The sequence below is a fragment of the Eptatretus burgeri genome, chromosome 8, assembly GCF_056783735.1.
Source record: "Eptatretus burgeri isolate ZD-2024b chromosome 8, Ebu_testis_v1, whole genome shotgun sequence".
In the NCBI taxonomy this organism is placed as follows: domain Eukaryota; kingdom Metazoa; phylum Chordata; class Myxini; order Myxiniformes; family Myxinidae; genus Eptatretus; species Eptatretus burgeri.
The window spans coordinates 4,579,394-4,605,865 of record NC_140968.1 but is presented as its reverse complement, the minus strand read 5'-3'; the positions used below and the strand labels follow the sequence as shown (position 1 = coordinate 4,605,865).

General features: G+C 47.8%; 4 protein-coding genes across 14 annotated transcripts in view; 1 reads left to right on the top strand and 3 right to left on the bottom strand.

The window, feature by feature from the left end:
• LOC147020969 (uncharacterized) overlaps positions 1 to 966 on the bottom strand; it is a 1,899-nt gene extending 933 nt beyond the window's left edge. Inside the window, exon 1 of the mRNA XM_085893547.1 lies at positions 1 to 966. This exon is cut by the window's left edge and continues 290 nt beyond it. Coding sequence (XP_085749673.1) covers positions 1 to 966 — 966 coding nt within the window.
• The window catches only part of HPDL (4-hydroxyphenylpyruvate dioxygenase like), a 69,090-nt gene extending 67,637 nt beyond the window's left edge, over positions 1 to 1,453 (bottom strand). For 3 of the 5 annotated variants that reach the window (XM_085890724.1, XM_085890720.1, XM_085890725.1), the window contains exon 1: positions 1,140 to 1,453. The gene's annotated coding sequence lies outside the window, so the exon portion shown is untranslated. Of the gene's footprint in view, positions 1 to 743; positions 964 to 1,139 lie in introns of those variants that run through there. The other 2 variants (XM_085890721.1, XM_085890722.1) reach the window with 2 other exon arrangements.
• Positions 1,454 to 4,876, top strand: H1-0 (H1.0 linker histone). Its single transcript, XM_085890727.1, has 3 exons — positions 1,454 to 1,606; positions 3,826 to 3,948; positions 4,077 to 4,876. The coding sequence occupies exons 1-3, from the start codon at positions 1,559 to 1,561 to the stop codon at positions 4,530 to 4,532; spliced, it is 627 nt and encodes a 208-aa protein (XP_085746853.1). The 5' UTR covers positions 1,454 to 1,558; the 3' UTR covers positions 4,533 to 4,876.
• Positions 4,877 to 6,423: 1,547 nt separating this feature from the next.
• LOC147020966 (protein unc-45 homolog B-like) overlaps positions 6,424 to 26,472 on the bottom strand; it is a 50,531-nt gene continuing 30,482 nt past the window's right edge. For all 7 annotated transcript variants that reach the window (XM_085890713.1, XM_085890712.1, XM_085890716.1 and 4 more), the window contains 8 exons: positions 25,153 to 25,293; positions 24,857 to 24,984; positions 24,474 to 24,540; positions 23,303 to 23,416; positions 22,047 to 22,162; positions 21,612 to 21,729; positions 7,740 to 7,895; positions 6,424 to 7,577 (listed from right to left, as the gene is read on the bottom strand). In XM_085890713.1, the coding sequence (XP_085746839.1) occupies positions 7,287 to 7,577; positions 7,740 to 7,895; positions 21,612 to 21,729; positions 22,047 to 22,162; positions 23,303 to 23,416; positions 24,474 to 24,540; positions 24,857 to 24,984; positions 25,153 to 25,293 (1,131 nt within the window). In that variant the 3' untranslated portion in view covers positions 6,424 to 7,286. The remainder of the gene's footprint in view (positions 7,578 to 7,739; positions 7,896 to 21,611; positions 21,730 to 22,046; positions 22,163 to 23,302; positions 23,417 to 24,473; positions 24,541 to 24,856; positions 24,985 to 25,152; positions 25,294 to 26,472) is intronic.

Here is a 26,472-nt window from a genome sequence, read left to right as displayed (position 1 = left end):
GAGAGAGAGGGTGTGAGAGAGAGGGTGTGAGAGAGAGGGTGTGAGAGAGAGGGTGTGAGAGAGAGGGTGTGAGAGAGAGGGTGTGAGAGAGAGGGTGTGAGAGAGAGGGTGTGAGAGAGAGGGTGTGAAAGAGAGGGTGTGAAAGAGAGGGTGTGAGAGAGAGGGTGTGAGAGAGAGGGTGTGAAAGAGAGGGTGTGAAAGAGAGGGTGTGAGAGAGGATGTGAGAGAGAGGGTGTGAGAGAGAGGATGTGAGTGAGAGGGTGTGAGTGAGTGGGAGTGAGTGAGTGGGTGAGTGGGTGAGTGAGTGGGTGAGTGAGTGGGTGAGTGAGTGAGTGGGTGAGTGAGTGAGTGAGTGGGTGAGTGAGTGAGTGAGTGGGTGAGTGAGTGAGTGAGTGAGTGGGTGAGTGAGTGGGTGAGTGAGTGAGTGAGTGGGTGAGTGAGTGAGTGAGTGGGTGAGTGAGTGGGTGAGTGAGTGGGTGAGTGAGTGAGTGAGTGGGTGAGTGAGTGGGTGAGTGAGTGGGTGAGTGAGTGGGTGAGTGAGTGAGTGAGTGAGTGAGTGAGTGGGTGAGTGAGAGGGTGAGTGAGTGAGTGAGAGGGTGAGTGAGAGGGTGAGTGAGTGAGAGGGTGAGTGAGTGAGTGAGTGAGTGAGTGAGTGAGAGGGTGAGTGAGTGAGTGAGAGGATGAGTGAGTGAGAGGGTGAGTGAGTGAGTGAGTGAGTGAGTGAGTGAGTGAGTGCACCATGCCTGAGAGCCAAGATCCCAGTATGAAGACCCGAACTCGGTACATTAATCCCATGACCAAGATGCCGAGTGGCCCCGACATGAATCCCGAGCCCTCGGACCCCTCGGGCCGGTTAAAACCCCTGTTGAAGGCACGTTTGGGTCCAGGGACGGAGTCATAGACCCGAGGGTCGTACCCCGAGCCACAGACCCCACGAGCCTCTGTCCGTGCCTCCACGGCGACCATCGCCACGGTTTACACGGCTCTTCATCGGCTTACATTGGCGAGCCCGGACTGTGCTAGTTGTCGGCGCTTTCGAGCCTGTAACGAGCGAACGGAAACACCAAAAAGCACCACGTCAAAGGTGTTCGTGAGGGGGATGTTCATGTTCACACTCTGCGAGGCCAAAGTGTGCGTACCTCACGGGTGTGCGCGGAATATCGGGGAAAACCGCACTTTTCCCTGCGCGGAACGCACGGCAAGCGGCGCTAAAACGCGTCGTGAGGCCTCGGGAAGCGACGTCGCCGACCGGGCGTCGCCCGGCACGTCGCTCCAAGCCTCTCGGAAGCGCCGGTCACTCGTCCGGCGCGAACCGAAGTCCCGAAGCACAGAAACGAGCGCGGGTTTTGATCCGCAAGAAACACACGGCCCGTCGACCGAGCACCCTGTCCCCAACGACGTCCGCCTTTCCAACTCATAGAGAACCCCCGCCCCCCCCGCGCGCGCGCGCGCCCCCAGCAGCAGCACGCACGCATCGGTTCCTCGTCACTGTCGACAGCTCGTCGGTGGGCGTGGCCTCGCTTGTAAGGAGCCAATCGGATTCCTCCTGACCGACGACATGGCGGAGAGTGGAGCTGCGGCTGCAGGAAAGACGCGGAAAAGACAGGTTCAAGGATTCGGGCGTGCACCATGACTAACCTCACTAGTTTAACCTTTCAAATTACTTACACTCATTATTATTACTATTATTAGATTTTAAAATGCATGCGCGGGAATATATGTTCATTTTGTCACCATTTTAATTACACTTACGACGATGGATTAAAGTGTTTTTTTTTTTTGTTGTTTAAAAAAAAAAAAAAAAGTGTAACGGACACCTTTGTTGGCGGGAAATCTACTTTGTACGTACGCGTGCGGCCGGCCGGTGGGATGCTTTGAGCGTGTGGGGGGGGGAAGGGGAGGGAAGAAGCGCAGAAAACATGAATTACACCATATCTGCGTACGTAATAAATAGATGACCTTGAAATTTATTTATTTTTTTATTTCCCCCCCCCACACGGATACGATGTCACGTGACATCGTACCGATCGAGCTCTTTCGACCCACTCACTCACTCACAGAAATGTTTCCTACTTTCTCGGTCGCCTCGACATCCCAAACTTTGCAAATTCATGGAATTTGAAGCAAAAATTCTTTGGAAACAACAAAAAAATCTCAAAACTGCCCCTCAAGGGGTGTTGGCGTTTCTCGGTTTTGTGGCGGTTTTATTAGACAAGTGTCTGGATTTGTGTCATTTCCAAAACGACCTACGGGGAGTTGTCCGGGCAAGGTGAACGCAGACGCACGACCGTCCGTCGTCGTCAAAATACAGATGAGAGTGCCAGAAAATAATGATAAAGTTTTTTATTAACCTCTCCTTTTGTGTGGCCGTGGTGGTAAAAGTGAAATCCGCCGTCCAAGAAACTTTTGAAGAATGTGGGTGGAGACTCTCGGTGGGGCGGGGCTTGCTCGGCCCCGCCCCTTCGGAACAGTCTGGGAAAGGGGCTCGGAGTCTGGGAAAGGGGCTCGGAGAGATGGAATTCGTGCTTTGTCGTCACGTATCGTCTCCCCAGGAAGGCATACATACGACCTTCATTGGTTCGCGGGCGCCAGCAGTGACCACTATTTTCGTTGTCTGTGTGTCTTTGTCTGTCTGTGACTCTCTCCAGAGCATAGCTCCGTGACGTTTGATGAAACTTGGACACAAGCTAGATATCATGGTCCAGTTGTGTCTTTTTGTATGAGGGGCGTCCCACGCCCCTTGTGGGAGGAGGAGCGCCCATTTAAACTATTTATTTATTTATTTATTTATTTTTCTCGTTTTTTTTTCTCGCACTTTCATTTCCTCGAAGCTGTACGTTTTGTCCATAAGTACAACATATAAAAAAAAATCCGATTTGATTTGGTCAATTTTGACGGAAGAGATAGGTGTTTACGGTCGGGCTTCCTCAATAGTGCCAGTCATCGTCGCTTCCCGGCTTGTCATCTATCTCTCTTACAGCTGATTACATCAATCGTTACTTACTAATCCAAGTTCAATCAGAGCGTCGAAAATGGAAGATGCTAACTTAGCGAGTTGTTAACAATGTGCAACGCCGGAGAGCTTACAAGAATATGACATTGTTTTCCCACTTCGGTTTGTAAGTTCCTGTTCCACCACTTAAAACTGGAATAATAACAATAATTTTTTAAAAGAAAGAAAACTCCACTTCTTGCCGTTGCCAAGCAACCCATTCAATTGTAAAGAGTTATTTTACAACCTTTGACTTATTTACATTAAAAAAAACTATTAAACATAAAGAGCAACGTTCTGATCGCTCATTCCTCATTTCATCGAGTTACTCCGCGGCTTGCGGATTGCAACCACAATCCACTCAATGGACCACATTAAGCTTCCACGGGTATCGCGTCTGCACGTAGGATTCAGCCCAGATTCTGCTTGCAGTCTGCGTGCACGCCCAACCGGTACAAAAATGATTAAAAACGATTCTGGGTCGATTTACAATCGAGACTCGCTACACGAGGATCAGCATGACCCCGATTAGTGTGTTGGGGTGTTGTGCTAAATTTGACATCATCTTGGTGGAAGTATTCTCAAAGCAGATGATGGCTTCGCACCTGAAACCTAATCGGAGAAAGTAACCGCGTGGGCCGAGGATTGATGGATTTGGATCGCGGACGTGCATTGTGACAAGGAATGAATCCGGGTAACCACGACCGGTGGCAGGAAGTTGCACCACATTTTTGATGTTTTATCAAGTTGATGCTCTTTGGATGAACGGCGTCTCTCGCTTGAAAGCCATGAAGCTGACGATACTCCCCTCCCCTTGCCTGTCCCTCCCCCAGAACCACGGTGCTGCTGATCACCCACGCTATTCAGAGATGATCAAAACCGCCATAGATGCAGTTGGCGACCGGAATGGTGCCTCACGCCAGGCTATCCAGAAATACATTAAGGAGCATTACAAGGTGCGTTGTTATAACAACAGTTTGAGAGTCCATGCACTAAGATCAAGCAGAGTAGTGACAGTGTCCTGTGTTGAAAGGGATATTCTGCATTCCCTAACAATTAACTTATCCACATCCTCCATCTCCAGGTGGGAGACAAAGCCGACGGCCAAGTGAAATTGGCGCTTAAGCGCCTTGTAGATCACGGCACGATCATCCCCACCACTGGAACCGGCGTCTCCGGCTCCTTCCGCCTGGGCGGCACCACTCGTATCAGCTTAAAGAAGAAGGTGGTGAAGAAAGCTACCGTGTCAAAGCCGAAAGCACGTACATCCCGCCAAAAAGCGGCCAGCAAGGCAAAAACCAAGGTCAAGCAACTTGCACCGAAAAAGATGAAGCGCGTGGCGAAACCCAAAAAGGATAAGGCTAAAACACCAAAAAAGGCCGTGAAGAGAGTCAAAGCGGTCAAGTCACCTGCCAAGAAACAGGTGACAAAGAAGCTGAAATCGAACAAACCTTCAAAATCTCTGAAAAAGAGAATTGCAACCAAAAAAGCAGCAAAACCCAAGTCAAGTGTCAGGAAGACAAAGCCGAAGAAGAAGTGAGTTCGGGTTTCACTTGACGAGATGCATCACTAAAAACAAAACTTGTGTTCAAAATGCATATACTCAATATTTGAGGGCACACATCACACGTAAACGTATAAAACGTTCGACAAACCTCAGATTAATACAAAAACAAAACATTTGAAATATATAGAACCGCTGTATTTAGCCTTCCGCTTCCAAAACCTGCTTCCAAAGCTATACTCGTGTATTCTTTTGTATTTGATCACGGTGAATTTATGTAAGATTAATTACAATAGGCAGAGGAAAAGAGCATGTGTTTGTGTTATATTCATAGAAGTCTGTTGCATTACAAAGTTGAATAAAAGGGAACTGAGGATGCATTTCTCACGCGTGGTTTTTTTTTTCTCTTCCTCTCTCCGCAAATCTGCCGCAAGGAACAATTGATCGACTGTGAAGGGGATGATATCTTCATGTGGTTTGATCAAATTTGTCGGGCAAGTTAACTTGCGAAACGTTATTCTGAATCCGAGAAATCGATCAATCAAATGTACGTCGCGTGCTTTACATTGACAGAGTGTCCGCGCTGCTTAAACGGTCGCTTGAAAAAGGTTGTTGTATAGCACCACACATTTCTCTCAAACAGGCCCGCAGCACGGAGGAACGACCCAGGGATCCCTCGCATCCAAGATGGTGCACCCCCGCCTTCGTGAAGCCAATGCCAGGAGAGAAACGGGAGGGAATGGGCCGATCCATGGGGACCAATTCAGCGCTCTGACCGTGGCTGCATTGACGAATCTGGGCAGCAGGGAAGAGTGGGGATGATTTGACCCCCGACTTATTTTGGGAGTTACAACCACCACAAAGGGGCATCCCCAATAGTTGCTCGAGGCAACGGTTATGTTGGGTGGTGTGTCAAGGGCTTTGCAGCAGTCATTCGAGGCAGGAATTTAATATTTGTAATTATGTTGAAGATGCCGGCGATAGCTCGCCACTTCTTGGTGAAAGACACAGTGGGATCTTTTTTTGCAAGGAAATTTTGCGCAGGAGGCCGTTCGGCCCATCATGCCTGCACCACACCAAAACAGCATTTTACGAGGGGGAGCACTCGGGAGAGTGCAAAACCTCCGCCGCCAATACTGCTGGGTCACTCAAGTGAACCTTATATCTTATTCATTAAATATGAAGTCAACAGTGCTGACAGTTACAGTTCTTTTCTCCAACATTTTTTTTTTGGGGGGGGGGGGTTGGAAATCACTTAAAACATGCAGAAATGCAAAAAAAAGAAATCGAAATTTTGTTGAAAAAAAGTTGCAAAAAAAATTTTTTTTACTCAACTTTTTTTTTTTGGGGGGGGGGGTTGGAAATCACTTAAAACATGTAGAAATGCAAAAAAAATTTTCTCTAAATTTTTTTGGGGGGGAAACAATACTTTGGGGGGGTTGGAAATCACTTAAAACATGTAGAAATGCAAAAATAAAATTCTCTAACAATTCTTTTTTTGGGGGGGGGGGGACCAAGTCCAAAATTTAATGGCATGATCCTTGCACCATACCTAACCCCCCCCCCCCCCCCACCAAGTTTCGTCGAAATCCATCGAGGAGTTTTTCCATAATACTGTTCACAAACAAACAAACAAACAAACAAACAAACAGAAAGGGGTGAAAACAGTAACCTCCATCCATCTTCGAAGATGGCGGAGGTTAATAAATCCGTCAATACCCCTTCCCTTCATGCGCAGCCTTTCGGCTGCTACACTGGTACTCATTTCGCCGACCTCGGAAGGATGACAGGCTGAGTCAACCCCCTGGTGTTAATTCAGCGGCCAACGGGGCTTGAACTCAGGACCCGAGGATCCCAAGGAGGAGGAGGAGGAGATTGGGACCATACTCTGTGCAGAGCGTTGGTGCTGCCTAAGCAGTCTCCTTGGCTATTGGGCACAATCCTGGACGGGTCGCCACTCCGACACAGTATACCAGCAAGCCGGCACTAATTTTGCCGACCTCGGAAGGATGACAGGCCGAGTTAACCCCACCTGGTATTAATTTAACAGCTGAACGGGATTTGAACTCAGGACCCTTGGATCCCAAGCCCACCAACCTAACCACAAAGCCGACATCTTTAACGAGCAGTCCTGGTGGACAAGTCTTGCTTAACGTCCATCCGATGGACGGTGCACGCATGAATACCTCACCCTGCATGTGAAACACCACGATGAGAGTTTAAAGCTGGGCTGACATTCCATCCCAGGCGAGACAGCTCAAAGGGGAGCGCTCTCCCGCCAGCCAAAATCAATCTCAGATCAAGCAATACAGCTCTGGCCCTTGTATAAAAACAACCAGAGATGCTGCAATGCTGCAGCTCAAATTTTAATTCACAGCAGGTGAGATTCATTGTTGATTTCAAAGTTTATCTGTTGCAGGTAAGCCAGAATATGGCCTGATCAACTATTTCCAAGGCATGCATTGAAGGGTGATGGAGATCGACAAAATGCTGAATATTCATTTGTTTGTTTTTGGATTTAATCACAAACCTTGAAAATATAGAAGACATTTGATCTAACCTTGAATTACTTTTGCAAGTATTTAAATTTGGTCCAATAAAATGATGCATGAAAGTACAAATAAAGGCTTATAAGACAAAGGAAATTAAATAAAAGGAATGTTGAAAGACAATTAAGAACAATAAAACTGCAAAGGCTAAATGCAGGCCTGCTTTTTCTCGTTCATAGGCCAGCGAGGATAATACGGGCCGAACGAAAAGTCCTAATAGCCATCCACGAGAATGAGCACATTAGTCTTGCAAAGTAGACCCATCCTTGTACGAGTAAGGTTTGATAAGTCCGTAGTCCATCGCCTTGGATAGACAGGCCTGCGCAGCATCCGTCACCCTCTTGCGCTCTGGATCGCAGCTGTCCAGATGAGCTAAATGGCTCAGGATTTCAACCAGATTGCTGGCTACGAGACATTCAGCCAGATCCTTACCGGCATTCATCAGGTTGAGCACAATGGCCAGGCCACGCACCTGCACATCGGTATTAGGGTGCAGTGCCAGGCGTTGCACTATGTCCAACCACTGTGTAGTCTGCAAAGAAAAATAATACAAGGTTTAACGCGGGGGGAACAGGGCATTCTACGTATAAACACAGGCAAATCCAACTGTCTCAAACATGGGGTCAGACACTCCAATTGGATGACAAACTTGGGGGAGGGGTCAAAAGTAATGAGATGTGTGCACGTGAAGTACCACAGTGGTCATTTTGGTGCAGAGTTCAACGCGGCTTGCCGTAAGCATGGCAAGAGCCCCAGAGGCTGCACGCGCAAGCGCCTCATCTTCTTCCCCACTGTACAGCACCAAAAGTTTCAGTCGATCGTTCCCGTCAGCCACAAAGAGTTCTTGCACCTGTACAACCAAGAGTGCTTCTTGATTTTATGGAATGTCAAACTCTCGACATCATCGGTATCGCTCTTGCCTCAATCATTGAGCTGCAGAGATACAGGTTTTCAACTGCCTTTTTAAGGTCCTGTCCCCACACGTACCGAACACCATTTCAAATCCACATAATGTTGCTCTTCCTGGGCTTTTGAACACCAATCGAAGGAACATGGTGGAGCTAAGGAATAGCTTCTTTTATTTATTCATTTTTAACATGTATGCTTGTTTCCCTATGATCCTGTTCTCTATGGACATTTGTAGACAATGGTCAAAACATAGCATGTGTTATATATATATATATATATATATATATATATATATATATATATATATATATATATATATATATATATATATATATATATATATATATATATATATATATATATAATTCCAGCAATCTCTGTCTGTGTGTGTGTGTCTGTCTGTATGTGTGTCTGTATGTCTGTATGCGACCGCAGTTTCTCAACGACCGCCGATCCGATCTGATTGAAACTTGCCAGGAATATTGCCGGGGCCCCGCGGATGTGCCTTTTCAAGGTTTGATATTAATCGGACGAGCGGTTCCCAAGTTATGGCCATTTATCTGTCGACCAATGACAGGCAACGGTGCTATGACATCACGAATGACGTCAATTAATGTTTATTACTTACGAAATCTAAAGATTTCGTTTCTGTTTGTTTGTTTGTTTGTTTGTTTGTAGGCACGATAACTCGAGAACGGAAGAAGCTACCAATGTCAAATTACACCACGTGATTCAGGAGGGTGATGGCACATGCTGATTAGATTTTGGTCAAAATCGGTCAAAGGTCAAGGTCACAGTGAGGTCAAACATCCAAAACATTCGACTTTTGATGGTTTGGTACAGAATCATCGTAGAAACTTCTGGTTTGCGTCGCTACCTTCTCTTGAGATTGCTTTTATTAGACAAGGTCAGAGGTCAAGTTGACGATTTCGTAAGTACCAGTCTATGACTGCTTGTTTGTTTGTTTGTTTGTTTGTAGGCACGATAACTCGAGAACGGAAAAAGCTACCAATGTCAAATTACACCACGTGATTCAGGAAGGTGATGGCTTGCGCTGATTTGATTTTGGTCGAAATCGGTCAAAGGTCAAGGTCACAGTGAGGTCAAATATCCGATTTTTGATAGTTTGGTACAGATAACTCGAGAACGGAAGAAGCTACCAATGTCAAATTACACCACGTGATTCAGGAGGGTGATGGCTCGTGCCGATTCGATTTTGGTCGAAATCGGTCAAAGGTCAAGGTCACAGTGAGCTCAAACATCCAAAAAATGATAACTCAAGAACGGAAGAAGCTACCAATGTCAAATTACACCACGTGATTCAGGAGGGCGGTGGCTAGCACTGATTAGATTTTGGTAAAAATCGGTCAAAGGTTAAGGTCACGGTAAGGTCAAACATCCAAAACATTCGATTTTTGATGGTTTGGTACAGAATCAACGTAGAAACTTCTGGTTTGCGTCGCAACCTTCTCGAGAGACAGCTTTTATTAGACAAGGTCAGAGGTCAAGTTGACGATTTCGTAAGTACCAGTCTATGACTGCTTGTTTGTTTGTTTGCTTGTAGGCACGATAACTCGAGAACGGAAGAAGCTACCAATGTCAAATTACACCACGTGATTCAGGAGGGTGATGGCAAGCGCTGATTAGATTTTGGTCAAAATCAGTCAAAGGTCAAGGTCACAGTGAGGTCAAATATTCGATTTTTGATGGTTTGGTACAGATAACTCGAGAACGGAAGAAGCTACCAATGTCAAATTACACCACGTGATTCAGGAGGGTGATGGCAAGCGCTGATTAGATTTTGGTCAAAATCGGTCAAAGGTCAAGGTCACAGTGAGGTCAAATATTCGATTTTTGATGGTTTGGTGCAGATAACTCGAGAACGGAAGAAGCTACCAATGTCAAATTACACCACGTGATTCAGGACGGTGGTGGCTAGCGCTGATTAGATTTTGGTCAAAATCGGTCAAAGGTCAAGGTCACAGTGAGGTCAAACATCCAAAGCATTCGATTTTTGATGGTTTGGTACAGAATCATCATAGGAACTTCTGGTTTGCGTCGCTACCTTCTCGAGAGACAGCTTTTATTGGACAAGGTCAGAGGTCAAGTTGACGATTTTGGAAGTACCAGTCTATGACTGCTTGTTTATTTATTTTTATTTTTTTTATTATTTCTTTTACACGATTGAAACTTGCAAGGAATATTGCCGGCGACCCGCGGATGTGCCTTTTCGAGGTTTGATATCAATCGGACGAGTGGTTCACAAGATACGGCCATTTATCTGTCGACCAATGACAAGACATGATGCTATGACATCACGAATGACGTCACAATTAATGTTTATTTATTTTTTATTATTATTATTATTTTTTGCACGATTGACGGTCCGATCTGATTGAAACTTGCCAGGAATATTGCTGGGGACCCGCGGATGTGCCTTTTTGAGGTTTGATATTAATCGGATAAGCGGTTCCCAAGTTACGGCCATTTATCTGTCAACCAATGACAAGACACGGTGCTATGACATCACGAATGACGTCACAGTTAATGTTTATTTATTTAAAAAAATTTGTACGATTGACGTCACAATTCTTCTTCTTCTTCGTCGTTTGGTATGACGTCACAATTGACGCTGGGGACCTGAGTATGTGCCTTTTCAAGGTTTGATATCGTTCTTCATCCGTTTCAGCTGATTCCCAAGTGTTTCCCAAGGTTTAAATTAATTGTTCAAATTATTAATTAATCCCAAGGTTTGAATTTTCCCAAGCGAAACAGCTGTTTCCCAAGGGTTTGAAAGCTGTTTTTTCCCCAAGGTTTGAATTAATTGTTATGCTTGGTAGACATTTGGGAATACATTAACAGAGAGAGGGGTGAGAGAGGAGCGAGAGAGGGGCGAGAGAGGGGCGAGAGAGGGGCGAGAGAGGGGCGAGAGAGGGGCGAGAGAGGGGCGAGAGAGGGGCGAGAGAGGGGCGAGAGAGGGGCGAGAGAGGGGGCGAGAGAGGGGGCGAGAGAGGGGGCGAGAGAGGGGGCGAGAGAGGGGGCGAGAGAGGGGGCGAGAGAGGGGGCGAGAGAGGGGGCGAGAGAGGGGGCGAGAGAGGGGCGAGAGAGGGGCGAGAGAGGGGGCGAGAGAGGGGGCGAGAGTGGGGGGCAAGAGAGAGGGGGGCAAGAGAGAGGGGGGCAAGAGAGAGGGGGCATCACAATTCAACAGAGGGGAGAGAGGAGGGGGCGAGAGAGGAGGGGGCGAGAGAGAGAAGCGTCACAATTCTTCTTCATTTGATATGACAATTGACACTGGGGATCTGAGTATGTTTCCCAGGTGTTTCCAAAGTTATGGCCATTTATGATACGGTTGGTCCGATCTAATTGAAAAAATGCCCCAATCCAGTCGTCGTTTACGAAAGCAAAGGAACGAAGCTGCACATACTGGCACGCACCTACGGGCACGCACCTACGGGCACGCACCTACGGGCCCGCACTAGTATCTATAATTCCAGCAATCTCTGTGTCTGTCTGTATGTGTGTGTGTGAGTCTGCGACCGCCATTTCTCGACAACCCCTGGTCCGATCTGATTGAAAATTGCCAAGAATATCGCTGGGGACCGAGGATATGCCTTTTCAAGGTTTGATATTAATCGGACAAGCGGATCCCAAGTTACGGCCATTTATTTATCAACCAATGACAGGACACGGTGCTATGTCGTCACAATTCATTTTCCTTTTTTTTGCACGTACGGCCAACCACGTATGGGCCCGCACGTACAGCCACGCACCTACGGGACAATTGGTTCCCAAGTTATGGCCATTTATTTACCAAACCAATGACAGTACACGGTGATAGGACATCACGATTGACGTCACGATTCTTCTTCTTTTTTTTCTTTTATTGTTCACGTACGGCCACACACGTATGGGCACGCGAGAGCGAAGGAACGGCCTGTGTGGTTGTTGTTTCTGGCACGCGGTTTGAAAGATTTTTTTTAACGCACGGCCACGCACATACAGGCACGCGAGAGCGAAGGAACGGCCTGTGTGGTTGTTGTTTCTGGCATGCGGTTTGAAAGTTATTTTTCATTTTTTTTTGCACGTACAGGCACGCACGTATGGCCATGCACGTACGGCCACGCGAGAGCAAAGGAACGGCCTGTGTCGTTTAAAAAATATATTTGCACGTACGGCCACACGAGAGCGAAGGAATGGCCTGTGTGGTTATTGTTTCTGGCACGCGGTTCGAGTTATTTTTTAATTTTTTTTTGCAAGTACGGGCACGTGAGAGCGAAGGAACGGCCTGTGTGGTTGTTGTTTCTGGCACGATGTTTGAAAGGTTTTTTTTTTTGCACGTACAGCCACGCACGTACGGGCACGCGAGAGCGAAGGAATGGCCTGTGTGGTTATTGTTTCTGGCACGCGGGTTCGAGTTATTTTTTAATTTTTTTTTTGCAAGTACGGGCACGTGAGAGCGAAGGAACGGCCTGTGTGGTTGTTGTTTCTGGCACGATGTTTGAAAGGTTTTTTTTTGCACGTACAGCCACGCACGTACGGGCACGCGAGAGCGAAGGAATGGCCTGTGTGGTTATTGTTTCTGGCACGCGGGTTCGAGTTATTTTTTAATTTTTTTTTTTGCAAGTACGGGCACGTGAGAGCGAAGGAACGGCCTGTGTGGTTGTTGTTTCTGGCACGATGTTTGAAAGGTTTTTTTTTTTTGCACGTACAGCCACGCACGTACGGGCACGCGAGAGCGAAGGAACGGCCTGTGTGGTTGTTTTTTTTCTGGCACGCGGTTTGAAAGTTTTTATTTTATTTGTTTTTCACGTTTTTTTTAACAGGCATGCGAGAGCGAAGGAACAACCTGTGTGGTTGTTGTTTCTGGCACGACGTTTGAAAGTTTTTTTTGTTTGTTTTTTTTTTGCATGCACGGCCACGCACGTACAGGCCCGCACTGGTATATATAAACACTGACGCTGGATGGATGGACCGAAACTGGCTTCAAAGGCACTGCGTTGAACAGTTACTCTTCTTTACTGTTCCCAACGTCGCCCAAATGAGCCAAACCGACGGCTGAAACGCGCTTTTGTACCTTTTAAAGGATTTATTTTATAATGAAATGTACAGGGAAGGGAGTCGACAAGATGCCATCATCAACGGAACAAACTGAGCGAGTCAAAAGACACAAAGAGGAGAATGGGAATATGCAAACTTATATACAATGAATGAGAAATGAAAGCTCAAATTTTAACCCACTCGGCTCCATGGATCACACTTTTACAACACGGCTGGACTTCCCTATTTTCTCTAATGCACAGGGTGGACGCAGTTTAACACAATGCAGCCAATTTTAGAGACCAGGTGCACGACGAGAGCAAATTACGATGATGCCAGACAAAGTAAAACAGCCACGAGCAGGGCCAGCAATGAGTAGGCCTTTAACCAGGCCACGTGGTCCCCCTTGACCTTTTTCGAGTGAGGCCTCCTCGTCTACCCTCCGCCTTCTTCCTCCAAACCCTCCAAAAACACAGGGTGATCCCAGCTTGGGTCGATTCCACACGAGGCTCTCTGTTCTCTCCTGGTTGACTTGGTTCTCTTTTACACAAGCATCTCCATTCCTCTCCTTCTGGACTCGAGCCTCTCTTGTACACCATTCTCTCCTGGTAGACTTTTCTTCCTCTGGGATGCCACCCATAGGGGCGGTCCCGATAAAAAAAAAAAACCTACGTCTTCTCTTCTGGGCTTGACAGCCCACCGCGCCGCCACGGCTGGCACACACTGGCGAGAGAGATCATAATTGGCTTTTCGCACACGTATGCCTCTGCCATTGGAAGTTCACACTTAGCCCCACCCACAAAAAAGGTTTTGCATATACATAATTAATCTGTCTACATTGTCGATAAATTACATATGCTCCCTCAGCATCATGTGCAACAAACAACTTACTCTGACAGGTCCCCGTTACATGGCAATGCAGAAAACCTAGTTTAAACACACGGACCATACTACACCCCATTCTCGCAATGGATCTTCTCCTTCCACCTAACAGTGTGTGTGTGTGTGTGTGTGTGTGTGTGTGTGTGTGTGTGTGTGTGTGTGTGTGTGTGTGTGTGTGTGTGTGTGTGTGTGTGTGTGTGTGTGTGTATATATATATATTTCCAACCACTGACTAACTCATGCAATATTAAGGATCGGTACCTTCCGGGTGACTTAGAAAGCTGAAATTTTGGTGGTGATGGACATCGAAGCCGATACACCAAGAAAAAAAAAAAATCAGAACCGTCAGAAAGCATCCATAAATGAAAATATAAATAAATGAAAAAAAAATTTTTGAAAATAAATAAAAGAAAAATCAAATGCAGATGAGCGACCCGAGACAATGGGGAAGCACGGTTCGTATGCTTACACACAATGTGTAAGTATATATATATATTGTTGTGGGGCCAGGCGTCGGCCGTGAGCACGACCGCGAGATGGAGCAGTAGGGTCGGCTCGACCGATCGCCTGGAATTTAAATCGTACGTTTTCAGAAAACTGAAAAAGTACGGGTCCCTTATCGGACCGTGAAGCGTCAATATTTCTGCCACGTGGTACAGGGTTATTTGCCAATTTTCAAAATACCTAGATTTCCACATGGTGATTTACCGAGTCTCCACAGCCTCGACGGCACCTGTACGGAACGAGCCGCTTAGCGTACTCGAACCGTGTGCGATCCGAGCGGTTTATCGCCGAGGTTCATCGGTCCGAATGTCCTGTTACAGCGGCAACAGCCTGGCTAATTTTCCAACACGCAGCACACTAAGCCAATGGAGGAAAGGACACGAACGAGCGGATACATTTCACAAATGGGGCTGTTTATTTACAATAATAATTGGGGAACGAGGAAAGCACGCAAGAGCAGAGTTAAACCAATTAAAAGAAATGCACGTATGTACAGCACGTCACTTATAGAATTTCCTACTTAACTGACTGGCACCACAAACACATATACGCACACACACCCAAATAATCGGACCAAAATGGTCTTTATTGAGGGTTATGGTCTCAGACCTGTTCGCCTCATGCGGTCTTCAAGGACCAGGTCCTCGGGGCAGAACTGGACCCCCCCAGCACGATCCAGACGCCCTCACGACCGGGCTCCAGGTGAACGAAATCGGCAGGGCGAAAGCTGGCAGGAGAAAACCCTCCGTTGCCCCGACCACTCCATGCGCAGACGCTTTTGCACTCCACCACCTTGCGCGCAGATGTTCACTTCTTGCCAGAACTCTCAGAACCCTCCGAATGTGCCTATAATTATACCCCCCTCAGAGGGGGGGGGCGCCTCCTCACGACCCTCCCTCTCACTGGCTGGTTTTGGCACGCAAATCGCTCTTAGTCTCTCCCACTGGCCAGAACAGGTGGCAAGCTCCTTGATTGGCCCGGGGGCGTGGTGACATCACGCAGAGCCCTTTCCTCCTGTCGCGGGATCTGATTGGCCGGGCGACGGTCACCTCACTCGTTGCATGCTGATTGGTCGAGGGCTGCCGCGCGGCTCCTCCTTGAACTCCGCCCACCATGACGTCGGCCAGAACGAGGTGAAGGAAGCGAAGCGAAGGTAAGGGTGATGCAGTGTCGTCGGCGTTGATGTTGGTGGTGTCAAAATAAAAGAAAAACCCTAACTATCAAAATAACTCCACAGCGCATAAACATTTAATTAGCCATTATACTAGGGTCGGGACCCGAACTGGCAACATGTACTTACCGATACAACTGATCTATAGGACCTGTATGTTGGGTGCAGTAAACTTCCAAATCCGCAATAATATTTATTTATATTGTTGCGGATTCGCGCCCGCCGGCGTGCTGACGGCCACGTAACTCGAATCGCGGCACGTCGCCCACCGGACGGACAATCCAGTCGTGACCCTCTCGGACTAACGCCGGGAACCAGTCACGGGTGGACCTTTCGGTCTCACCACGATCGTGCCAATCGGCCCCCGCGTGGGATAGGGTTGCTCGCCAAATTCGACCTACCTAAGTACCCACACGGAGGGTAGACCGGGCGATCGCACCTCGCCGCAGGTCGACTTCGGACACGGGCCACTTTAAGCGACCCGTTCCGTACTATCGGGATAACCGAGCGGTGTTATTCGTCGGCCTCGACGGTTCGATTAATTATCGGGCGTTTTAGCCCACGACCAACCCTTTACGTGAAGCAAGATGGAGATTCAATGAAAGAAAAGACGAAGCGAAGCGGGAAAACAGTTCAACATAAAGCACATTTATTTCGCGATGAACGGAAAGCACACATATACAATTCCACCAAAAGCACATGTAAAAGAAGAAGACAATGCAATATTACACAAAAAGCAAATGCAACAATGCAGATCTATCCGACTACCGGGCACATGGCAACACTTATACAATTTTACTTCACAGATGGCGCCGACAACACATTCCCAAAGCAAAAGAAAAGAGAACCACCCTCCAGGATGAGGGGGGTAGGCGGGCCTGGGGCCGAGACCGTGTCGGGCCTACCCGTCTGGTGATGAGACGCGGAGCGGCGGTGGTGCCTCAACTCCGCGGGCCTCGCGGACAGTGTCTGGTAGGGGGTGGGAAGGGGGCCCCCTTTGTCGCACGATCTCAGCGCGGGGGGAAACAGGAGGGGGTTGCTGATGCTCGGGGAAAGGAGGATATAACCCTGTCTCGGGTCCCGCGGCGAGCGTCTCCTCCTCCACCTCGGTCGCGTTGCTGGCCTCTCCCTGTGCCGCTCCCGGCACCGACGCGAGCACCCCCTCGTCCGCCTTCGCCGCCGTCACCTCTCCACAGCTCCGTCCTCTTCACTCCGACTAGTACCACTTCTTTCCAGCTCCACCGACGACTCTCTTGAATTCCGCACACTCAACTCTCAACTTCCAACTGAACTCTTTCTCCACTTCCAACTGAACTGAACTCAACTGACGAACGCAGTCGTTTTTATAAGCCCCGTGGCTTCGCTCTTTCACCCTTGACCCTCTGCCTCCGACCCTTCACCTCTCTTGCTGGCTCCCCATTGGCCCGAGGAAAAGTGGGCGTGAATGCTTTTTGATCCATGAATTTGCATATAGCGACTGCCCTCCAACACCCTGGAGGCGGGGCCAAATCGCCCCTCGCTCACCGATTGGACGGAACAAAAGTGGGCGTGAGTCGTTTTTGATCCGTTTTTCTGCGGAAAGTCCGTGATGTTTTTGAACACGCTGCTCGGTGCGCGCCCCGCACGAGTCCAGCATCGGTGCCCACGAGTGGCGCGAGATGACGGTGATGCGATGGTGGCGAGTTGTGACGGTAAAGGTCGTGGCGGTTGTGGTGAAGCGGCGTTGTGGATGGTGGTTGTTGTTGTGAAGCGGCGTTGTGGTTGGTGGTTGTTGTTGTGATGGCTGTTGAGACGTGGTTGGTGGTGGTAATAATGGCGGCTGGTCCAAAATAAAGATAGTAAAAGAAAAACGGCTATCCTGAAGAGTCGCAGCCCGCATGAATGACATTTATTCCCTCTGGACAACGGGTTTGGGCCTAACTACACATATACTTACCGAGATATCTCACCTAAGGGACCTGAATGGTGGTTTGCGAATTTGGTCAACCACAACACTATGTATATATATATATATATATATATATATATATATATATATATATATATATATATATATATATATATATATATATATATATATAGTTGTGGCCCGGGGGTCAGGTGAGAAGACGACTAGGGGGGAGGAAGCCATCTCAGCTCCCACCAAACTCCCCAGAATTGTAGGCCGTCGCACACGGATATTTCCGTGATGCGGCAGGTCGCTAACCGACCGTAGACGCCAATAACTCAACCGCGTGACCTGGGGTCCTCCAGTCTCTGGGTTAACCGGGTTACCCAATTAATCACGTGATTTAATTTCCGAGGAATACGCCCTCAGTACGCCTTGTCCGAACCGGATCACTTTACCGGATCGGATGCAGCCGAGTGACACTGCCAAGGACGTACCGGCTAAAAGGAACAGATCGTTGGGAATAAAGTCCCCGCTAAGCTTGGATTCAGACCATGCTGGATTAATGCAAGAAAAGACAAGAACGAGCTGGGAACATTTATAATAATAATTTATTTACAAGCAAGCGAGGAAAAGTATGTGGCACAGGGAATAATTTATTGGGGAGTGTTGTGCAGGGATATCAAGAAGCGTGAGGTGCGGCAATGTACAAGCAACTTACAAAAGCAGACTTAACCCAAAAAAAAAACTAATAATCTTCTGCAATCTTACTTATGTGGACAGGCGCCCGGACAACTCGCACACGAGCGCGCTCGCACGCACGCACACACACACACACACACACCCGATGAAGAGGAGTTATTGAAGCAAGTAGGGAGAGGAGTTGAGGCTACGGTCTCTCAGTACCTTGTACAATTGACTGCACGAACGCACCACCAATATGTTTGGGGGGAAATGCTTCATGATGCGATACCTCCCCAACAGCTGGTGCGCCGTCTCTCGCTTCATGGCAATTCGTCATCCAGAGAATGCGTCGCGACCGTCAGGCATGAATGAGGGACTTCAGGTGGGAGGGTGGAGTCCAGATGATGATGACAGGAGGGCGGAGTCCAGGTGATGACGAAGTCCAGCGCGTGCGGGGGCAGCAGAAGAGAGAGAGAGAGAGAGAGAAGGAACGGCTCTGCTCCGACCTTTATAGGCCCCGCGGCACGGGGCGGGGGGACACCCTGAAGCGACGTGTCGTCACCCGAACCAGGCGCTGTGATTGGCCCCGGCCCCCTGCGCAGGCCCTCAATGGCCGGAAGCAGCAACATTCCCCTTCCGGCCCCACGCCGTGAAAATGTCTTGCTCCTACCTCACAATGTGATATGAATCGCCCACACCGAACTCCGCATCATGAATTGCCTTGCAAGAACCCACGGGCCATGCCGATGACTGGCCGAGGGTGGCGTCGGTCCCGCATGCCTGCCCGGGTGCCCCTGACCAGCGCTGGTCAACGTGCCTGCTACGTGAGGCACCACACAGTCCGTGCTGTACAGCATACCTCTGCCCGATTACAGCTTTGCTGGCCGTAGAGGTGAGAGGGTAAGATGTTATGGCAAACCCATGCACAGACGGTAAAAGATGTGTCCATTCGTGCCCTGCTATGTATGATAATAAGGTGTCACGAGCTCAGCACGGGTCTGCCTTCGAGCACGTTCCGTACAGTGCACGCGGATCCGCCATGGCCCACGTGGTCAGCGCTCGCATTCGCCCGATTCTGCTATCGTGTGCGCGGGGCGAAACCTGATCGAGATAATTAGTCCATAAATGGGGTGAAAAGTACGCACCTGCCCGTGCCATGCACAATGTGGCGTGGTTGTCGTTTTACAATCACCGGCCTTCGACGATGGAAATAGTGGCACCAAGCTGCCAGCCACGCTCTCGCCGATCTTGGGTCATTTGCTTCCGTGTTGTGCAAAACCACATCCGTGCAGCCTCTTTAAGAGATATTCATTTGTTTGCCTTTTCAATGCAACCAGCAATCCCCTCCCAGATCGTCGGAAGCTCTGCGCTGTGCCGCGCAAACGTTAGGTTGAGGGATCGCTTGAGGACGGGAGCTCTACGCTGTGAATGCTCGCGTGGTGCCGTCGCGGCCTTTCTATGCCCTTCCCCCACAGAAGTTATTCTGAGGGTATCGTGGTTTCCTCGCAGCCGCGGCACGCGCTGCACGTGTTGGACACAAATTCGGATTTATCTCAGAAATAAGCAGAAAAGAAGAGTAGAAACGAAGTTTAGTGGTGTAAGCAAACCTATCTACGAGATCCCCGCAACGCACGTCCCATTTGACCCACTAGACAAAAGGGAAGGGACTATCTAAACATATATTATTGGAATAACTGTCTTGGGACCACTATATGTTGGATGCCATCGCCCTGGAGGCATGCGGTTCCGAGAACCGCAATATATATATATTGTTACGTTTGAGGGGGGGGTATGCATTCAAAGGGTAATTAGGATGTTTAATTAGGTATGCCATGCTGTTCGAGTTTACCAGGATCTTGATGTAATAAGTAGCAATTCAGTGGTGATAAGTTGTCTAGTAAATGTTCATTTCTTCAAGGGGGGAAATGATAATTGTCACGTAATTAGATAGGGACACGGGATAGGGTAAGTGTGTCTGCGTAAACCCCTTTTGGTATTCTCTGGAGACTGGCCGTGACATCACAGGACAGTGCAGCGGATGGCTCCGCCCCGTGATCACGATTGGCAGAAGGCGACGGCGGTGGGCCAATAAACGGCTCGATTGGAAGTGACGAGTACAGGAGGATAAAAAGGTTCTGTTCGGGGTCGAAAAGGAAGAGGAAGAAGATCTGGACAAAAAGATCGTGTTTTTTTGGTGTGGGAGCTGTTGCGCGGAGAGCGTCCTTGTTGTTGTGCTGATTCAATCGTGTTCTTGATCGTGTCTTGGAGCCTTGCTGAGCCTCGTGCCTCACCTTGGTTGGCTCTGGGGTTCTGCTGACTCGGAGTACGGGGTCGAACGGTGGGCGGACCTGCCTCCCTCTCCTGCTCGAACTTGGCACCAGAACTGGTTCCCTGGCGGCTGTGAGCGGACTTGGGCCAAGACCAGGAGGTCGACAGCACCACGGTTTCTCCTGCCCCCCTGACGAGAGCAAGGCCAGCTCGTCCGACGCCGATCCAGGGACAGTTGCGTCCACACCACGGTCCAGCCTGACCACCAGAAATAGCTACGTTTTGTGTGTGTGTGTGTGTGTGTGCTTGGCGCCTTAGAAGGTTTGAGATCTCTATATTCATTGGAATAGTCTGTGTTTTTCCCCACGCCCGATCCCACACCATCCCGTCGAATCTCCCCGGATCCCTCTTCTTGCCGAGTCTTGTTATTTCTGGTTAATAGTAAAAACGAATAAACATCATCAACTCAGTGAAAAGTGACTCGTGCCACCTTCCTCGACCCGTTTGCGGGAGAGCGATTAGAACCGCCATGTTTGGGTTATAAATAAATAAACCGCCTCCATCGTTTCGGCTCATTCTACGTTGGCGGGACTGTTCAAGTCCCGTGGACGTCACAAAATATATATATATATATATATATATATATATATATATATATATATATATATATATATATATATATATATATATATATATATATTAACCTGGGATTCCAACATCACGAGCTAAGTGGTCAGATTAGAACAAAAAAAAAACCTTCCAACTTAACACGACACCTGTACATGAACCTGGGAAATCCATGTTGCTTCGCAAGACAATGCAAAGTCTCTTTCCATTAAATGCAAGAAACTCTGCAGAGGGACAACTTCAGCTCTCAAGTACATGTCCGTTTGCAAGTATAATTGATGTGTGGCAGCTTGGTGTTGGCTTAACTGCTAAGGTGGTTGGCCGTTAAGATGTTAGGGTCATGAGTTTGAACCCCTATCGATAACGTTGAATGAACACCAGGGTGGGGTTGACTCAGCTTGTCATCCTTCTGAGGTCGGTGAAATGAGTACCAGCTTAATGGTAACAGGGGCACTGCATCAGCGGCATGGCCGCACCCCCAGAGAATGATACAACCAACGGCCACAGGCTGCACGCGATAGCTCGCCAACGACACGTGGCTTGATCTATTAGTAAAAAAATCAATCTAGTGTAATTGAGATGTTTATGGAGCTCACCTGGCTGTGAAGGACAAGGTTACACATGCACTCCGTGGCTGCTTGACGTATCTGTTCGTGTTCCTCAAACATGTAATTCTCAATAGCAGGAACAGCTTTCTCCTTCACTATCTTTTTACTGCAACAAAGCCAACAAGAAAGAAGTTTCTTCCAAGCACAAAGTGTATCCACAATAAAAAATATTAATAAATAAAGCACATTTTCTAATATTCTGGTCTTGTGATTATCCAAGTCACAGAAATGCACAAGGATACTCATATCTGCCTGATGTTTTCAATGGTACCAAGATCTAAGCAAACGTATAGACGTTGCTAGTTGTTGACGCCGTTATCAGCTAAAAAATGTAATGCGAGCCATCTTTGGCGTGCCAGGGTAAAGATTATAAAATGAAACCACGGTGCACAAATGCAAGATGTCTAAGTTGGAGTCTCTAACCGCAGCCCATCACTGATGCTGGCAAGATTGGTCAAGGCCATCAGGGTTTCAAAGTTCTGTAACGCAGACTTTTCAGGGTCCAGCAAGGCAACCAAAGGGCGTACAACCTCATACACCTGGAAAATGGAAACCACACCGTCCGAAACCTGACATCAGCTCCGCAAGATCAACAACCACTGAACTCCACAGAATTACAGTGCTTGTCAATTTCAAACAATAATTCACAATACTGGTATGGATCCACAATGTAAACTCCAAGACAAACCATAGAGAACTAGAACGGCACTCGGTAGAGCGCATACCTCCACACTCCACCAGGCTGAACAGCTTACGTTTTGTATCCCACTGATGGGCCGGATCTGGATCCGGACCTGAACAAAGATTTAATCGGCTTGTTCTTGTCACCGACCCAACTCGTCCACCAAATTTCATCGTAATCCAAAGATTGTGATGTCATGCTGGATATCGTTTTTGGCCCGATTCCCCAAACGTGAAGAATCACTTTGAAAATTAAAAAAAAATTCTCGTATCCGGACGCGGATCTGGATCTGGATCTTCACCAAAATCGAATCAACTTGTTATTGCTCCACATCCAACCCGTCCACTAAATTTCGTCCGAATCCATCCACAACTTTTTGAGATATCCTGCTCACAGACAAAAAAAACAAAACAAGGACAAATGTGTCCAAGAGCCGCGTCCTAAAGGCAATAACAACAACAACTTCCGATATTTCGTCACGTGCCTTGACGGAGCCAATAGCGAGACCCGTCATGGTGGCTCCTCGTTCATGACGAGAAAATCGTGTATTTACGAAATTACAACACATTAAATGGAATAATCTTTAAATAGTAACGTGAACTTTTCGAAACTTTTAAAGCGAATGTCCGAATATATTTAAAAGTTCATGATAGACGCTCTCAAAAGGCACCGTCAATGCGAGGATGTGTACAGGTGTTTAGTATTGAAGGAGATCCGGATCCTGGAAGAAGTAGAAGAAGTAGAAGAAGAAGAAGTAAAAGTAGAAGTAGAAGTAGAAGTAGAAGTAGAAGTAGAAGACCTCTCTTGGAGCCAACGTTCGCTACGCGAGATGCGGCTACAAACATAACCTTAGTCCACCTTCAGTCGCGGACGTAAAGATTGTAAAAACAGTTCCGCGTCTACTTTCTTCACACATTCTTGCAAACAAGAACCCAGGTCACCCAGGTATGATGTGCAAACAACAATCACCACAAAACAATCACAACTGGAGGCATACCCGCTCTCCTGGAAAGGCGATTCTGGGATCTGCCGTGATGGCAATCTTGGCGAGAGCTTGCGCCGCCTTGGTCCTGCCAGTGTCTGTGCCTCCGAGAGCCAAAGGGATGAGTGCCTGCAAACATCCCAAACCATCTCGCTCGAGAAATACCTTCTGAACAGCAAAGGTCAACTCGTAGGTACATCAACATTCAACAACAATACCTTAAAATGGCCGTAGATTACATCACTGCAGGGCGCTAGAAAATAAAGTCACCTGTTGTCAACCGTATCTGCCGGTGGTTTTCGCAAACCGGTTATTGGCACAAACGAATGGGAGAGACCAAAACCTCATCACAAAGAAACATGGAAGAAACTGGTTCGATTTTCTGTTTAAATTATGGTCAAAATTTGAAGGTCGTGTGTCCTTTCGTTGAGAATCTTTGTCACCGCGATATGTTGCGAACCGCGGAAGAGACTTCAACCAAACTTGACACAAGTGTATAATGTAATACAAAGACGAACTGCTTACCTTTGGGGTTTAAAAGGGTCAAAGGGCAAGCCCCCCTTTAAACTGAAAACAATTTTGTGTCCGACGGCAAAGTAATCATGCAATTTCATGGGACCGTTCAAAGCAATGGGTACATTGAATCCTCTTGTGTCCTGGAATGGTTCGCAGGGTTGATTGGAGAATGCAGGGAATACCGATAAACCATTGCCTCACAAAGATATGATGCCGCAGGTTGGATTGAGTTTTTATCATCTCAAACATATAATACATATATTCCACCGTTTTAAAAAACATTTTGAATACCTATTGGACAAATATCACAAATACCATTAACCCTCGAGAACTAGAGATGAAATAATTATCTAAACAGCTCGGTATGGCGGTGCATGAAGGCAAAGAACGTGGCGTGTCAAGGCAACGACAAGAACAGACGACGAACAGAGGGGCGGGGGGGGGGGGAATTCACCCCTCCCTGGTGGATGCATGCTGGGGTGGGGGCGCATAAATGCCACCAATCTTTCATACCTAACATGCAGATGGCCCCGAACCGACTCAATAATTCCATCAATTTTGTGATGCACTTATTAATAACCAAGACAATGGGAAATGTCAAAGATCACAATTTTCAGCGGCGGCCCAAAGCGCGCCCTTTCGGATTTGGATCGACTCGTAGGCCGCTTACCTTCCCTCCTCCTTCCGCCACGACGGTACCTCGATTGCAAACGTCTTCAACCAGAGCCAAGAAAATCCTGCACAAGCAGCAAGCCCACATGGGGGAAGGGGGGAGGGGATGGGAGGAGGAGTGGGAGGAGGAGTGGGAGGAGGAGTGGGAGGAGGAGTGGGAGGAGGAGTGGGAGGAAGAGTGGGAGGAGGAGGGGGTGATCAGTTTTGACACAGGTCCCATCAAGGTGATCGAATGAGATCATTCACAATACACGTGCCGAGAAATAATATATGGAAAGCAGGTCCACAGTCCATTCGGATGTACATGCGTTTGATTCAGTGTCAGACATATCGAGGCTCAATTGCGCACGCAGTCTTACAAAAGGATTCCTCTGAGCTCACCGAGACATGAGTTCCTTGCATGCATCAGTTAGAACAGCGCTGTCAGACTTAACCATGCAGACCAAGGCCGAGACGACACCGGCCTGCAGGAGTTTCTTGACACGACTCACCACAAACTCCTTCTTGTCCTGCGCCACATGCCGCGGCCAATAACACTCTCAAGTGTGCAAATGCAAGCAAGGAAGCAGGAAAAAAAAAATCATTGGACTGCTGTCTCACGGTAGGTGTCACAACGCGAGGAGGTGCGTGTGCAGCGAGGTGATGCATAGCGTGGAGCAAGGACAGCAGCAGCTTACCTTGGGGTGTTCTTCAGGAATGTGCTGCTTTGTGCACTTCGCCAGCTCCACCATCTCCGGTGGATGCTCCTTCTGCTCATAGCTGTTCGTGCAATGCACCAGGGTGGATACGACAGCGTACAGAACCGTTTTGTCACTCGTCTGCAGAGGCCATTAACAATAACACTGCATGTGACGGAGGTAGCATATTCAAACATGACCATCACTCTCCATTATATATATATATATATATATATATATATATATATATATATATATATATATATATATATATATATATATATATATGTATTTTAAAAACATACATAGATTGAGGCTCATGGAAGAGCTGATATCAGATGAGTGGGAGGCAGAAACTGGAAAAAGGGGGATAGGAGGTAGATTCCAGAACAAAGGAGAAGGGAGGAGGAAACAGGTTAAAGGGGAAGGAGGGGGGGAGGGAAGCAGAAGAAAGAAAACATGGGGGGGGGGACAGAGGAGAAGGCAGAAACTCAAAAATGTGGGAGAGGTGGAAGTCAGACAAAAGTGGGGAGAGGGGAGGAAAAAGCCAGAAAAAGAAGGGAGGGCTTGGTTGCAAGTGGGAAAAAGTAGGGGAGGTAGAAGCCATTTTGTGAGCAAAGTCAAGAACAATGGGAGAGACCAAAACCTCATCACAAAGAAACATGGAAGAACAGTGTGGCTGCCAATGACGGAGCAAGGGATGAACATCATGTGGAAAACAATCACACGAGGGTGGGAGGACCTCAAAAGGGATGAAAATGACCAATCCGTCACACCGGTCGCATCGGCCACAGACAAAGTAAGAACAACTTTGAGAAGCCCAGAAGCGGTGCAGGAAATTCTCCCTGTCGAGGCTGTTGAATGTTTATAACACACCACACACGATCAGGATTGTCGTTTTGATGTTGGAGGAAGTTCTCGGATGAGATCCTTCTCAACAATTAAATCGTCATCAATCTTCGGTTCTCGGCGAGCAAAGCCAAGGAGACGAGCAGATTTTGTGCCGGTCTCATAAATCGATTTGAACAAACTAAGAAAACAAAAACAGTGCATCACACTCCATAATACCGCCTTGTCTGGAAACTGGGTAATATAGCAAAGTACGAGCGCAATTCTTCAGCTCATCATCACGATGAAGACGAAATACAGTACAAGTGTGGGGCTGACCATCTGGTGACCTTTGTGAGGTCTTTGTGCGTCTGCCGGACTCAGCTAACTTCCTGCCCACATTTGAAGCTGTTGGCATTGTCTCAGCTTCTTCCCAAAATTCATGAAACTTTGCTTCCAACTGGTAGTCCCTGAACAATGCCAACTTTAACC

Coding starts and splice junctions, on each gene's coding strand:
- H1-0 (XM_085890727.1), top strand. CDS start 1,559: ATGGCGGAGAGTGGAGCTGCGGCTGCAGGAAAGACGCGGAAAAGACAG. Junction 1,607..3,825: donor GAAAGACGCGGAAAAGACAG/GTTCAAGGATTC, acceptor TCCCTCCCCCAG/AACCACGGTGCTGCTGATCA. Junction 3,949..4,076: donor ACATTAAGGAGCATTACAAG/GTGCGTTGTTAT, acceptor CTCCATCTCCAG/GTGGGAGACAAAGCCGACGG.